A 16,611-nucleotide genomic window follows, 5' to 3' on the forward strand; every position below is an offset into this window, starting at 1 on the left:
ATCAATTATTATGTGACGTGGAAATCAATAATTCACTTCCAATGAAGTTATGGTGTGGCAATCAAGCTGCTCTTCATCTACTATCAAATCCAGTTTTTGATGAGAGAACAAAGCATATCAAAGTTGATTACCACTTTGTTCGTGAAAAAATTCAACAAAACCTGATCTCAACCAATCATGTGAGAACTAGAGAACAGTTAGTTGATATTTTCACTAAATCTCTAAGTGGTCCAAGAATTGATTATATTTGTGACAAGATGGACATGGTTAACATCTATGTTCCATCTTGAGGAAGAGTGTTATAGATATGTGATTTGATTTGATATTCTAGATATTAGGAAGGATTAGATTGGATTAGATTTACTTTGCTTTAATTATAGTATCAAATATTAGAAGATTTGATTAGATTATAGATTGATTTAGATTAGCATGATTTTAAGATCTAAATCAGGTCACACTTGTGTATATATTTGTACATTGTATAGTCTAAAAGGATAATGAAAAAGTGTGTTTTCTCTCCTTTTTTTAGTTTTCAATCTACTAAGGCCAAAAACAAAGGATAGCGAATGGAATTTACAACAATACTGGAGAAGTGTCAGATTGCACCCTTTTTCGTAGCTTTAAAAACAAGAGAAAATCTAACTACAAAATTCAGTAATTAAGCCAGTGGTCCCATCCCCCGGCATCCATAATCTTCCTATTCAAATTGCTAACGAAAAAACTTCTAATACTTACCAATAATCAGTACCCAAAAGCAAAAATAAAATCCTTCAAAAGAAGCAAACTAGAACAGTCCGTTTCATATTACTTACCAAGGCTCACCACATAGGCTGAACTGTACAGTAATTTCTTGTACAAATCTTTGTTGTTGTAATGCATTCTAGAGAGAGAGAGAGAGAGCGTGGGAAAAAGAGAGGGGGGGGGATAAAGAAACCAAAAGCGTTAGTTAAAAATAACAGGAAAAAGTATAGAATAGCAGCATCCTCAGTAAACCAAACATGATATGCATGTTTGACAATTGCAATCTGTTAGATACAACTCAGCAAGCCAACAATGCTCCTTGAGCACATCTAGTGTCTCCTGAAATTTATAAGGGGTAATCCATCTATTCAGAACAGTTTGAAAACCCATAGCTTACAAGAACTTAAAACATCTATTCAATGCTCTTAAAGAATTCTCCTTCCTCTCGAAAAAAAGAATGAATATATAAGAAGGAAAGCAAAACCAGTTGAAGGAAAATGAAAAAGAAGGTGAAGAAAATAAGATAAGAAAAAAATTTTCCTGCCCATTCAATTAGCATTTGATAACTATTAGCTGCCATAACACAGCTCCAATAATCTGGTATATGTTTGCCACAGCAAATGCACAAGTCCAACCCAAGACAATAAAAAGCTTGCAGTTACAGCTCCCACCATCCCGTCCCTCCCCATCACAAAAATGAAAAATTGAATATTCTTGTAAGATGATGGAATCACATAAACAAAGAAATATAGCAGCTGTCAAAAGTTCACCCAGAAAAAGGGAAAATCAACATTTTCAAGCATACATTGGACCCCAAGTACAACAATATGACCACCAAATCCCATTTAAATGTAAAAATTTTGAACTATAATGACCAAGAAAATGGCAAATCTAAGACATGATGCTCTAGGACATGATCCTGGAGCATCATGGTAAGACCAGCTCTTTAGTTGAAACCAAAGTAGGGAGGAATACCAGAATAAACACAGCGGCTTTTTCAGATCCATAGCTAACAACATAACCAATATAGAGCAAGTGAAAAAAGAAAATAAGTGCCCTAACTATTAAACTCCCAAATATAAAGTTAGCTGCATTGTATTTAGCACCTTACAGGGAGCATCTTTTGTAAATCTTTCAGAAGAATTATCATTCCTGTGTGTGTTTGTTTTTCCCAGAAGCATCAAATAAAGTTTGACACGTAACAACAACAAAGCCAGGAAAGATAATGCAAAATCAGGAAGGTGGAAAGCAAATGTTCACACAGAAAGAGTTTAATCTGAGATTTGAATAAGTACCGAAGCTGTAGCCCTTGTAGTCATGTGCTCAACAGCAACTGGGGCAAGAGTAGGCTCCATAAAAGATGAATGTGTAGGACACCGCTGTATATCAGAAATTGACCCTCCTTTCTGAAGCACATGTAAGGTGGAAGAAACATTAAATTATGTCCCATCAAATAAAACTTCCCTGCTCTCTCAGCCCAAAGAGTAAACCAATTAAACATAGATCTTAAACCAAGTCATTTATTGTTAGCAAGCAATTGACAATCACAAAGTTAACAAATGCAATTGCTAGAGAATGATTGAGACAAAAGATTCATACAACGCAACTACTAAAGTTGAGAAAACTTAGTAGTGAGTGTCGCAGATAAAGAAAGGAAAGCATAGGAGAAATGAAAAACTGAAGTAAGAACTCAAAGCTTCACAACACAACAACGATCAACACGGTAACTGCAGCGAGTGGCAGCTCCCACGCACGCGATCTAACATTGTTTCTCAGCGTTGAAACATAGCCTTTAACATAATTCACTTACCAATTAGACATATCTCGACTGATGTAGAAATAAGAAATGAACAATCGACTTTATGCACAAATATCTCCAAACACCGGGGGTCAATCCCATTGAGAAAATGTAGTTTATCACAATTACAGGTTAATTTCCCTTGACATGACAACTTGCTAACCCCAAAAAACTTGTTACAAAAGTCAAAAATATAGCAACTGGTATTTTTAAAAGCTATGGACAAGATAGATATAATATTTTTATTTAATTTAATACTATTAGAAAATAGCAGAAGCTATGGTATATGGAATCCAAGATGAGAGACAAAGCAAGCAGTCAACTAGGTAAAGATGCTTACGCTCAAGCTCAAAATCTATATCTAAATCATTCATTGTCAGCATGCACTTCATTTGGGATATTTTTTGGTCATTGCACCTTCTGGGGCAATATTGGGCTTTTGCAGCCAGATAAATAGTCCTCCTGCAAGCTGCAGTAGTAGTTTCTCATTTTATGACATGGATACAATTTTAGCTCGGTTGACCGCACAGAAGCTAGGTGATAACCTATAGAACTATCAAGATCCTTATTCATCCATGCTTCTATGTTATCATATTTTTGCAAGGTTTCCTACTATTTTTGGGACCAAGAGCATGAATATCAATTTCAGTAATCACTCTGTAATCATATAGAGTTGGTGTTACATATTCCAAAGATGTAAGACAAGAAAAAAGTTCCAAAGCTGCCTGACGATGCAACAGCTAATCTTCTGAATATATACACGCAAGCAACCCCCTAAATCAGTGAGATACACATGACCCTCATATTCCAAATACAAACCATATAATGGTAGAGATGTTTGCTGTAAAGTCAGTTATCCAAGTTAAATGGAAAAAAAAAAAAAAAAAAACTGAATAAGAAACGTCAACGACTACTATTGCAAATTGTGACTTTTGAGTACTCTATAACATGACATAAATTAGTATTAAGATTTTCAAAACAGTAAGCATTCATATGATGCAAATTTCAATCTAAACTAGCTTTGCAAGCACTCAACACCAGAAATGGTAGATATCGAGTTTCATCCTGACTTACATTCTTGTGGAGGTAACACTCTTATAGCGACACGTAACTCCTGAATAGTAGCTTCAGGCTGTGATGCAGTCGCATGACAATAGCCAGTGTGCATAAGAACTAGAGAGAAAGGAGCATATCATGCAATCTATAATTCCCAAAATGGTCATCAGAATATCAAAACGCAAATAAAATACAAAACCACATACCAGCAACAAGATCCGAATCATCAGTGTATATATCTGTTCCCCACAGCTGGTTACCTCTTACCTGAGCATATGTAGTGTCAAGAAAATTAAATGAGTATACAATTTGATGCAAGCAAGTAGTGATAACAAAAAATCAGACAGGAGAGATGGCAACCTCACAAAGAAAATGGAATTAGATTAACCCGACTGACGACAAGAAAATAAGAGTAAAATCAATTAATTCACGTTTATTTGTATACATTCTGATATGTTCCATACTTTCCCTAAAGGTGATTTAATTCTTACAGCTCATGATATTAATACCCAATTTAACATTTTTCATTTTTCTAGATCTCCTACTATCAAATTGACATGCAAATTAGCATTTTCGGTTTCATAACCTTTTTCATACAATAATGGAAACCATGTTAATTAAGGGCACTTTTTATAGTGTCCAGCGAATCTCCAACATTATAGTCAGAATGCTGCCAGTGAACTGGTATAAAGAAGCAAAAGCAAACCTATTCAGTCCAATGGCTAGTCAAACGCCATGCTGAATAAAGTCTGCAAAGTGCAGCCAATTAAGAGCTTAAACAAACCAGAAGGTTCGTCCCAGGGAACCAAATGTGTTCCCTGATTCTTTTTTATATGTTTCTGAAAGTAGCTTTCAGTATCACAAGCTCAGAAAAGAAGTAGATCTTGTAAAGGCAATTAATATAACTCAGTAACAGAAAAGTGCCATACAAACCACTTTACAACTGTAATATCTAGTTTAAAATACCACCAGAAACAAGTAGCTTTTGCTCTAGGCAATCAATTGATACCATAATGTCTCGTAAAGCGGGAAAAAAAAAAAGAGCGAACATTCCAGAGCTGAGCAACATCCTCACTCGAGATTTGTACACATAAATTATCTAGTTAAAAGGAACCAGAGAGAGAGAGCAGTGGATACAGAGCAGATTTGATGGCTTTAGAACCAAGCAAAGGGCAGAAATGCTGCCAGAGAAGATCACCAGAATTCATAACTAAAAGAATAGCAACAAGAACCAACACAGATATTTTTGGAAAAATGCATTCTACAAAGTAAACTATAATTGCAACGACTTTTGCTCCAAGATGCCAGCTATTCCACAAGGTCTTATTTATGAAACCCAACAATAGACCTCTTCTAGTCAAAAGTTAAACGGGTAAAAGACCAAGGAAACTCTTAAACTATAGCTGTTGTCTACTTTTGATCCCTCATCTAAATTTTGTTTTCGATTGGCCCTTAAACAATTAAATCTGCACACTTTGAGGGCTTTCGGTGACTTAGGAATAAATTTGGCGGGATCTAAAGGGCATTTTTGTTCATTCATAACTGAAGCATCGAGACCAGCATCGAAAACCCTAAAAAAGGGTAACCCTTCAATTTCTTAAGCACACCATTAGATTTTTCTCCACAAATCCTCTGAAAATCGAGTTTTACCCATAAGAAAAAAGCTTTGCACCATGCCTCACATGTGGTGTTTTTTTCTAGTCATTTAAAAGCTTCAGCTTTGCACCATGCCTCGCATGTAATTTTTTTCCAGTCATTTAAAAGCTTCACTATCAAAATCTTTTGGTAAAACTCGATTTTCAGAGGATTTGTAAAGAAAAATCTAATGGTGTGGTTAAGAAATTGAAGGGTTACCTCTTTTTAGGGTTTTTGATGCTGGTTCCGAAACTTCAATTACGAACGGACAAATATACCCTTAAAATCCAGCCAAAGTTATGCCTAAAGTCACCGAAAGTCCTTAAAGTATGCAATTCTAATTGTTCAAGGGCCAATCGGACAAAATTTAGATTATGTTCCAAAAGCAGACAACAGCAATAGTTCAAGGGCTCCCTAGGTTTTTTACTCAAAGTTAAACCTAGCCCAACTTAAACTGAATACCTCATATATGTTATCCAGTCTTTCACTTTTTGTCCACACAGAAAATTTTGGCCAAATGCAGAAATACATTTTCATCATCTTTTCCAGTTCCTCAAATACAGCCATTCATTTTGGAGCACACACCTCATACTTGGATTATGATGCCTACTTGACACAAAAGAGGGGTGGAAAACAACTCAAACAATCACCTGGCGATTTGCTGCAGAAACATGCTCAGATGGTATCCAAATATCTAGAGTAGGACCATTTGAAGAACTTTCAGACATCTTATCTGCTTGAGATGCTTCATATTCTTTCCATCCTTTAGTTAGCTCTTGCACACATTCACCAACTTTATAAACACTGGTGGACAAATCAGGTTTACCTGCCATCAAGACAACGTTAATATACAAATTGTGACACAGAAGATGATAAAAAATCTAAGCCCAATGATTGAGTAATTTACACAAAGAAGACCATGAAAGTGAAAAAAGCCTATCACAATCCACTGAACGTATTCGAACAACACAGAAGGTCCAATCAAAAACTGAGGAACATAAGCACCTTCAAATACTGAGGAACATAAGCACCTTAAAATTTTTAAGTCTTTGGCAAACATGTTTCAGACAGAGTCTAAAGATGCTCAGGGAATTCTTCTCATGAATTTGGAAGATGGAAACAGAGGAAAGTAAAATTGCCAAAGGTCCTTAATGCATTACCAAGTACAAATTAAGCGCCATACCAAAATCAAACCTAGTATGGCCAAAGCTCCTGACTGTTTTTCTGAGTAGATATGAAGAAGCAAGGTATCACATCTCTAAGCATACCACGAACTGCTCAGGAAGTCTTTTCTTGAATTTGGAAGATAAAAAAAGAGGAAACTAATATTGTCAAAGGTCCTTAATGTACTACCAATTCCAAATGAAGAAGCATCGTACAAAAAGGAACCTAGTATGGTAAAAGGTCCTGACTGCACTGCTGAGTAAAGGTGAAGCAGCATGGTACCACATTTGTAAGCAAGCCATGAACTGAATTAATATCATCAGCATTCTCATTACCCAAAAATCCATCAAAGTGTATTTGAAAAAGGTATTATAATCTGCAAGATGGGATCTTAGATGAAATCACACTGCCAGTTTGTCACCAGGGAACCTACTGGTTCACCCCTCTCTGCATCCAGGAGGGGAAAGTTTTGAACCATTAGACTCTACAAAATTAATCATTTCCCCCATGCAGCAGAGATACTCCCTCCAACCAAACTTCAATGTCTTTAAATTCCAGGTATGGGAAGTAACTACTCTTTCCGTTCTGTTTTCCCCCTTCATTTTCAGAATTCACTTCCACATGGTAATTCTATATCTGTAATTTCACATGACTGTTTCAATTCAAATTTTGTTATTTCTTCAACTATTTTTTCACAACTTAAAAAACACAGAAAATCACTACTCCAAACAATCCACATCTGACTCCAAACAATCCACATCTGACTGGGAACAATTCAAAGAAAGCATTTGAGATAAACCATTGTAAAAAGCCTGAAAATAAGTTTGAAAAGTAAATCTTACCATTGTTCAATATAAATTCCTGTAAATGTACTTGCTAGGAAATAATTATCAAAGCATATTCTGAATGGTTACGAACTGGGACACTTCTAAGACAATGGATGAGTTACAATCTTATACTTCCCTCATGATTTATAATTTCTGAGCCATTTTTCTATACCAAAGGTTAAAAAGTGTGATCTCAGAAGTCTGTTAAAGCAAGTCGAAAGTCTGAAAATAATAACAGTGGCTTTACAAACAATTGCTGTTCTAGATGGAAGAAATATTGATGCTGCTTAGGAAGTAGAACATATGCATGAAAACTAGCTCCTTAGCAGCGCTAAGTGCACTGAGACTATGACAATATCGATGCTTATAATGGACGACGATTTCACAAAACAGAGGCATGCAAAGGGGAGAGAGCTGAGAGAACAACCTGAACAACAGACACATTACAAGCGCGCACGCGGACACACATTTGAATAGGTGGCTTCATGAATGAGAGAGAGAGAGAGAGAGAGGTGCTTCCATGAGATGCTACAACAGCAGAACAAAACGTCAATCAAATCTTGATTAAATTAGTCAAACCATATCAGGCATAATCCAATTCGAGCATTTTAAGCCAGAAGGGGCACATATCAAGTATAACTTTCTATCCATTCAATACAATAGAAAATAACATCAAAAGCCCAAAAATTTTTCATGTAAAATATCAATGCAGACTTTTTACAAGGCAAAGCAAATGTTTGTAACCTTTTCATATAACTAACTTGGTAGCCCAACACCAGCAATCTAACACGAAATTTCCTACACAGCGTCACGGAATAAATGATTCACAGAGTAAAGCATTCATTAAATTCAAGCTGAAAATATATCCAAGTATGAAGCACTTTTCTTCTGCCTTGTCCCCAAACTATGAAGCACTTTTCTTCTGCATTGTCCCAAACTATGTCCCATTTACATGATAAGCCACAGTTCACATGTTCTATGTTTTGTATAGTCATCAAAGGGTCTGAAAGCATATGAAAAAGAAGTACAGATGGGCAAAGACAAAAATAGTCAAGTTATGCCAACATTTATATGCAAATACTCCTCTTCTATAAATCAACTTCTTAATTCTCTGTTGCATGAATCAACATAACAGCTTACCTTGAGACCTGCAAAAAACAAAGGGCAAAAGGCAGTAAGTAACCTATATCTTTGAACCAATCAGTAATATGTAACATTGTACAAGTAAACTCGAAGTCGCCTTTTCACATTAGCATGCAAACTACCATCTACTAGACGGTAGACCACTCAGAATACATAAAATTTGTCATCAGTATTAATGATAAATGCAAATCCATAGCTCCACTAACATCAAATCATTGTCACAGAAATAATTGTACGTTGCAATATTAACCTTTACTCATGCGCTGACTTGTCAAGTGTTTCCATTATGCAGTAAATAATTGAGCAAATAATCATATAAAATACAATTTTTCATTCCTTGGTACAAACTTAGTGTTGATAAAGTGGACCTCATTTAACGTGGCACTGTGCTACCTTTCCGCAATTTAACAACTCAAGTCATGCTCAAAATTTCTAAGCAAGGATTTTTCTTCTAGTTTCAGAATTCAATGGAAGGTCCAGAGAAGCTTTATCGTGGGTGGGATATATAATTCCTCAAACAGTTAATAGAGGTTATGGTACTCCATAGGTAATTATTCACCCTAGAAATTGTAACAATATGTTAGAAGCAGGTAAGGAAGTGCACGCAAAAACCAAAGGTTACAAAGGTTAATACTTTTAGTCTATCTATACCTTTTAAACAAAATCTGCATCACTAATGCAAAATATTATATCTACCACCACTTACCAAACTTTTCCCTAGCTCATCATGTCTAATCAGATTTTCAAGACCTTGTGAGACGTGGCATTTATTTGATTTTACAAAATGGCATACACATAATGGACACCCTCTAGGAGACTAAAAGGTATCAGTAAATCAAGTAGGCAAATCTAAACTTGGGCCAGATTGAGTACAAGGCAACATTAAGAGTACTAGTCCTCCTACACTACAGCACTGAATAAAAAAGAAACAGACAGAAAGTCACTCTTTTGGGGAGGCGTAAAGGAGTTCAACAAACTAAAACACAGGCAATTGACACTTTTACTCAAACTGATAGAAAACTGAAGTCATTGATATAAGATTTCAAAATAATAGCCACACAACAAATAGCTGAATATGCCATATATGCCTCAAATGGACATACTTCAAGTGCAATGACTTCAAATTGCATGTCAAAATAGCTAACTGCCAGATCAGTAATTACAGAATTACTCAAATTTCTACCACATTTGACCATCATAATGTAAGCCTTGTTATCAGCTCTGTACAGCAACAAAAGAAAGTATTCCACAGAAATAACCTTTTTTTTTGTCACGGGATTGAAAGTACTACTATACAAGAAGAGAACATGCACAAAACCAACTTCTTCTTCTTAAAATAGCAAGGCACATCTACTCTTATGATCAAGTGTACTAATCGACAAACAACATGGTAAGAGTGTCCATCTTATATAATACTAAGAAATATTGGTGTCATATTCATACCATTACATGCACATAAGGATCTTGAAAACAATATCAAAAGAAATTATCACAAGCTGTGAAACCATTACATATAACTTTAATTGGAGACTCTTGATCCATACTCACCCATTAAATCCACACCCTTCCATGCATTAAAACTCGTAACTTTAGCACTATATACTAGTACAAGGTATGGATCTGGGATAAATATGCATTGATTTCAACCCTCCCAACTCCATTTCCCCCTAAAATAGGAAAGCACCAGATTTTAAATTAATCAAGTATATAGTAGGCGCAGCTAAGCTTCTATTTAATAGCTATGACACATCCCAAAAGGTAGTCCAAATCAGTCTTCTGACTCTAAAGTTCAAGAAGGTTCAATTATGTTTTAAAGATAAAGTAGGAAAAAGTATTCTAAATTCCACATTCATCAAGGATTTGTGCCAAGACCAGATGCTCTCAAAAGTTAAACAAATTTCTAGATGCAGATCAACACACATACAGATGCAAAACCTAACTCTACCTGTGCTATACAACTTGACCCACAGTAAAATTGAGAAAATTAACTTACTGTTGCATCTCAGTGACAAGAGAAACAAGGAGTAGATCAGTGAGATCTGTCCTAGATGGAAGATCTTTTGGAAGACCAATGTGCCTATCAAGGGTCATGTTTAGAATTAGGTCAGCATCAGGATCAATCAGGGAACTAGAAGGGTATTTCTCAATTTATAACATAGAATGTAATGCCGGATCTTTCAAATATTGCCATTTGGCTAACAGAGTTTCTATATCCATTCACAGCCATTGATTCTGCACAAATTCTGCACAGCCATTGCACCAGGATATTTCTCAATTTATAACATAGAATGTAACGCCGGATCTTTCAAATATTGCCATTTGGCTAACAGAGTTTCTATATCCATTCACAATTGTTGATTCTGAACAAAATTAACTGACCGATATAAATGCCAAATGGCTCATACCTATAAACCTTATGGCACTTCAAGTCACACAAAAAAGGAAAATGGGAGTCTAATAGGGTCAAGTAATTGCAATACAAATTACTTCAAACCTATACAATCAAATTCATTCACAAGTTTTTAGATGGTTACTCTTATGGGGTTCAAGCCTTCAGCAAAACGCACCATGCATACAATGCTGAAACTAATGAAGATGAAATGCAGTGTATACTGGGTGTGTGTCTCAGATTAATCCCACCCTCGCCTAACGTTGAAATGATGAATGTCAACAATCTAAAAGAATTGTTTTCCAGCCCAAACAAAAGAAGATCCTAACGATCCTGTATTCAAGAATTTCAGATTGACTTCTTTTTAATTTTCGCAAAATCAGAATCTATGTCATAAATAATGTGTTAGAATTACATAATAACATTTTTTCCTTCTATCCTTGAGCATATTCCATAAGCTTCACATGCTTATATGGTGCACTTATCCAATCCCAAGCTGTAGTAACACAGAAAACCTTTACATATGATCTATCATATAATTGAAACACATGTCAGCGGCTATTCTCTTTTGCTTGACATTATTTAGTCGCATTTAAAAGGCTGTCCTTGCTCAAAATAAGCTCATTGTAGCTTAAAAGCTTTTTTGGGGCATCCTGCTGCTTTTCACTTTTATTATTAGCTAATATTAGCTAAAACAATCTAAACTCTCAAGCACACTTTCATTTTCTTTTGCTTACATCTTTAGCTTTTCAAGCTTTTCTGACAAACAAATTCTTGGAATTGGGATTCTCTTAACAGTCTTTCAAGACATAATTTCTGAGCAAATTTAGAAAAGCTAAAGAAAACTATAGAGTTACAGAGGAAAACAATAGCTGTATGATAGGATACATGGTCAAACACTGCACTCAAACCCAATCAATAATGCTAGGCAGGCCAGTCAAATGGATTAAAAAACTCAATCAAGTGATGAATGAGTCCAGTTCGTCATATCCTGAGCCTCTTTTCCCGCAGACACTAGACAAGCTGTGACATGACACCCAAGTATGACTAATTTGGCTTTGGAAGGGAAGCGCCTAGCAAAGTTACTACCTGTATCACATGAAATTTGACAATACTATGCACTCTACAATAGTAAAAGCTACATTTAAAGTTTGTATATCACAAAAATATGTTACTTATGGTTAACATAGAATTAAATTTTAAACAATTTGATACAATCAATCACTACAAGGAAATTTCTTAATGAGATAATCAATTTTGAATTAAAACCCAATGTCAGTGAGATTTCTGAAATTCTTTTTCCTGATTTGTTTTACCTAATTTGGTCAAGTTAAAATGAGTTATATGACTGACATTTCATTTAGAAGTTGTTCTCCTTTATTAGTCTTAAGTAGACACGTAACAGCACCAATTCTGATATTGGCCATTTATCATGTTGTTCAATAGAAAATCTTGTTTCCACCAGAAACTTTTTTTTTTTAAAGCACCTATAGTTATTTCTAGAGTCATTTTGTTCTTGTGAAAAAATTTTAGTTGCAATATAATGCAACAATACCAAGCTTTCAAAATGCAATATATCTGCCTTACCATATCTATAGTTTGTGATAGATCACACATAAACCAATGACATGTTGGTGAGCTACCTCTAACACAATCCACTGTTGTGCTATTTGGTATCCAGAAATTATTTTGAGGCCCTTTATGAAATGCCACTTGTCCACAATGATTATAACATGCTAACTGCTGACAGAAAAAAGTACCGCTTGGTAGACACAAAGGTGAACCTATTATGAACAAACTTGAATGGGCGAAAGAAGTGAGCAATCCTCTTTTTGATTCTTAAATGTCACACTCACTCACTTACTCTGATTTTCTTTCTTTTAAGCACTCATATACCAGTTCTTTTATTCTTCATAAAAAATGGCAATTCCTTTTTGAAATTCTATCATGTGGTTCACAAGAAAATAAACCTAATAATCGCATGCTCACCTATAACTTTGAATATGGAATTACAAGTATAATGTAGGAGACATGCATGATCAATGTGCAAGCACACTTAACTTTCATGTTGTTCAATATCTCCATTTCATTGCATTCTTTTTCTGGCATTTAGTATTTAATCTAAACACCAGTTCAGATATGATCCGAGATTATGCACGTGTATGCAAAAGATTTTCCCTTGCACTCTTTTTCATAAAATCCTGAAACTTCAGTATTTCTAGTTTCCCAAGACACTTGGAGAAACTTCCATGAAGGAACCACATTAAAATGCATTTCCCTTTTAAATAACACCCTTCATCCTGAGTCGTCAATACAAAGATTAAGAAAAACCCAGATCTACAAGAAAGATCTTGTTCTTCTTTAGCACCTAAATACTCGCAACAGATCAAAGTACACCCTTATATATTAGGCATGTAATCATTGTAACTTATTTTCAAATTTTCAAATAAAAAAAAATAAATTAAATAACCATGACAAGTGGCATTTAGCAACAATTAAAAGATTGTTGATATGTAAATTATTAAAAGTATAAGAGTAATAACCAAAACCAGGAAAAAAAAAAGCTTCGGTAAGTCACGACCTGAAGTATCAATATATCCCAAAACATGCATCTAAAGAAACAAAGCATGGTATATTGTCATCTCCAAGTAAATAATAGGCATCCACACAACTATTTTGAAATCCATACCCTTCATTATCTTGATTGTGAGACCTAAAACAAGGATCACGATGAGTACGTTGAGGACTACCCCTTGGCCTAAGCATCCTCTTACACTGCTGAACTCCATATTAAAAACTTCTCTCTCCCTTTCTGCACCTCCTTCATCTTCACCACATCCTTCGTCTGACTCCTTGTCATGATTCTTATTGAGTTTGTCATACCTTTCGCCTTCCTCCTCTGCATCTCTTTCCTTTTTCATCGTTCTAGGATCCCTGTCAACATTTTTCCAACTATCATTATCCTTTTATTTCTTTAATTCTGATGTTGGATTCTCTTGCTCTGCAGCTCTGCTGGGGATGTCTAACATTTCCTTATCACTGCGAGGACTTTCTTTTTCAGATCCATTCCCCAATTCCTTTTTCATAAAATCGTTTTCTCTTTCTTTTACTTTCTCCTTTTCTCTCAAAAGATCTATCCTCTCCTTTTCCAACCTCTCAGCTTCTCTCTCTTCCCGCATTGGCTCTTTGTTTTCACTAATGCTATTGCTGCACAACTGCAAAGTGTTTCGCCAGTCATTTCTTTCTTTATCCCTTTCTCCCCAGTCCCTTTGTTTTACCTCTTTCCTTTTCATATCTCTCTCTTTCAACTTATCCTTCCCTTTAAAATCAACCTTGTTCTCTGCAACAGCCTCACATGCTTCAGCATACTCCATCTCCTCCACATTTGTGGATTCCTTTATGCCCTCAACTGGGCCATGCAAATTGGATCGTGATGCTTTCCATGGATCCACATTCCCTCCAGAGGCATCAGATACCTTTTGCCCCTGTGTTGTTAATTTGCATTTTTCCAGTTTGGATGGTTGCTTGTCCCACCATTTATGTCAGCTCTGTGTTCTGGATATGTTTCCCTTTCATGCTTGGTTGCTTTATTGTCATCTCCTCTGCTGTCAAACTTCACATCCTTATCAAGCCTACTGCCTATATGTAACTCCCTTTGCTCAACATTACTTTCACAGTTCTCAAATTTAGGGTCCTTAGTTCCATCCTTGGTATCTCAAAATTCCAACCTGCTTTCAAAACCTGAAGGGTGATCCAAATAAAAGTCATTTGAAGATGATGGCACTCAGTACATTGGAAGCAAAGGTGATCTTCTATCTGCATCATGAGATTCAGTCCCAGGAGGCTTAGGCATCCAAGCATCCTGCCCTATGTCATAATGACTATGGTAATCACCCAAGGTTGAAGACTCCAGTCTACCCATCACAACAGGGAACGTGCTGGAATCCTCATGCTGGAACTTTGGAGCAGAGCACTTCCATGACTGCCACTAATACCACCACTTCCATTTCCGCCCTCCTCATGCGACCTTTTATTAGGCAGAGCACTCATGTTCTTGCTGTTCCAAAAAGCAAAGCTATAAAAATGTAAAACTTGTTATCATTTGTTGGTCAGCACCTGCAAAAGAATAAATTAAAGTTTTCCAATTTACAAAGCACAAAATAACTAGATCTTCAGCCAGGGCCAATTTGGCAAGACTTATGATAGCATTCCAAATCCAAATGCCATGCTATTTGTTACCTTGCAGTAACCCGGATAAGAATAGCATTTGCACATGTTAAACACTTCTAAAAGTTTACATTTTAAAAAAGAAGCCAGTCAAGCTTTCCTAGCTTCTCTCACAACGCATCCTCTAAAATACGCTACTTGCATACCCTAGTTTTTCTTGTAAAAAATTTTACCAAATCGGACCTTGCAAATAACACAATCATACCGATAGGCAAAAAGTAAGAATATCGTTTTGTATATCCTTAACAAGAATCAGGTCAAGAAAACTGCACAGCACAATCAACAACCGGACAACTTAATTCTTGTGAACCCTCAAAACCAAAGTTCTAAATACTCCCTAGGTTACATAAATATTTTACAACAATTCCATCAACAAATGGAAAAAAATCACTAAAAATAGTAAATTGAAGATTCAAATGCGACAGAAAATTCTCAACCGTACAGTCTTTTCCAGACTTCGGGATTCAATCTTTGTTAACCAAAACCTTCCCAGGTATAAACAGAAAAAACTCGAATTCACAGTAAAAACTCAAATTCAAGTACCTATCTCTAAAAGTAACATCGAAATAATCCAGAAAAGGGAAATCAAATTACCACATTCATTTATCTTAAGAAAAAAGCCCCCCAAAATTTTCAATTAACAAAAGAGGGAAAAAAAAATGAAAGAACAACTACAAAAATAAAATAGGCATTTGACACCAAAAAGCTTTCCAGCACAAAAAAAAATTCACCTGATACAATCAAAACGTGCGGAACTGTGTGTTTCATGGTGTGCGTGTGTGTGCTCCATCCAGTGCAAAATTCACCCAATTAATACATCAGCATAGAGTTCAGAGCAGAAATTAACCGAAATAAAGGTGAAATTAATCGAAATTTTGGGGAATTTTTCTTGAATTACCTCTCAGTTCTGCTGCTTTTCTTCCTCTCTCTCTCTCCGCCAGGGAGAAATAAGGGAAGGGCTGAAGAGGGAGTTTTGAGACTAGTGTTCCGTTTCGTATTTTTTGTTTTTGGCTCTTGCAATCTGAGATTTTTTTAACGTGCGGTAGAACCAGTCCAATTGACAATTCGCGATTTAATTATATGGCTTGATTGGAAGGGAAATTATGTGGAATTCTTTTCTCCTTGTTAATTAGTTTAGCTTTTAATTTAACCCGAATAGTAAAGAACTTATAGTGATAAGGGGTGGTAGTAATATGAACTATGTGACCCGAGTAACGAGACTAAGGCTTAGTTTGGGAGTAGACGAAGGAAGAGAAAAGAAAAGAAGAGAAAAGATGCATATTTCGATTGAGAGTTCAATGAAAGAAAAGAAAAGAAACATCTTTCCCTTATTTGAGAGTTTGAGATATGGAAAAAAAGGATTTTATGACAAATACGTAAAGTTGCAAAGTCCAAAGAACAATCTTTAGGATATATTGAGAATAATAAATTTTTGTATCAGCTTTTAAAGAATAAAATTGTCATGTTAAAAATATCTTTTGGCGCCCAACAAGTTTCCGTCCTTTTCTTCCCAATTTTGGATGGAAAAATTTTCACCAATTAGAGGGAGTTCTATCCGCTCATTTCGTTTCTCTTTCATCCTTGTTAAACTCCCAAAGGAATGAAATGATACGGCTTTCTCTCAGGATACT

The 16,611-nt window shown here is 35.6% G+C and overlaps 1 protein-coding gene across 4 annotated transcripts; it reads right to left on the reverse strand.

Annotated features, from left to right (window-relative positions):
* Nucleotides 1-776: 776 nt before the first annotated feature.
* On the reverse strand, nucleotides 777-15,961 carry LOC113777457. Of its 4 annotated transcripts, none has more exons than XR_003469169.1 (8): nucleotides 15,879-15,961; nucleotides 13,443-14,810; nucleotides 8,362-8,369; nucleotides 5,881-6,056; nucleotides 3,802-3,862; nucleotides 3,614-3,712; nucleotides 2,037-2,147; nucleotides 777-1,080 (listed from the first exon to the last, which is right to left on the reverse strand). XR_003469169.1 is itself a non-coding variant. In XM_027322547.1 (7 exons), coding segments are annotated over exons 2-7 (423 nt in total). In that variant the 5' UTR covers nucleotides 13,520-14,869; nucleotides 15,879-15,915; the 3' UTR covers nucleotides 777-2,145. The 4 variants fall into 4 exon arrangements, 1 of the variants encoding a protein (XP_027178348.1); XR_003469168.1 differs by having other exon boundaries at nucleotides 13,443-14,828; nucleotides 15,879-15,942; XR_003469167.1 differs by having other exon boundaries at nucleotides 13,443-14,869; nucleotides 15,879-15,915.
* Between the last annotated feature and the right edge of the window lie 650 nt (nucleotides 15,962-16,611).

Source organism: Coffea eugenioides, chromosome 7 (genome assembly GCF_003713205.1).
Source record: "Coffea eugenioides isolate CCC68of chromosome 7, Ceug_1.0, whole genome shotgun sequence".
Classification (NCBI taxonomy): Eukaryota; Viridiplantae; Streptophyta; class Magnoliopsida; order Gentianales; family Rubiaceae; genus Coffea; species Coffea eugenioides.

Bases quoted from the DNA above. Each gene is read 5' to 3' on its own strand.
- LOC113777457 (XM_027322547.1), bottom strand. From the start codon at position 13,519: ATGCTTAGGCCAAGGGGTAGTCCTCAACGTACTCATCGTGATCCTTGT. The intron at 3,863-5,880 runs GTGATTGTTTGA...ACATATGCTCAG, and splicing joins TTTCTGCAGCAAATCGCCAG to GTAAGAGGTAACCAGCTGTG. The intron at 3,713-3,801 runs GTATGTGGTTTT...CTTTCTCTCTAG, and splicing joins TGATTCGGATCTTGTTGCTG to TTCTTATGCACACTGGCTAT.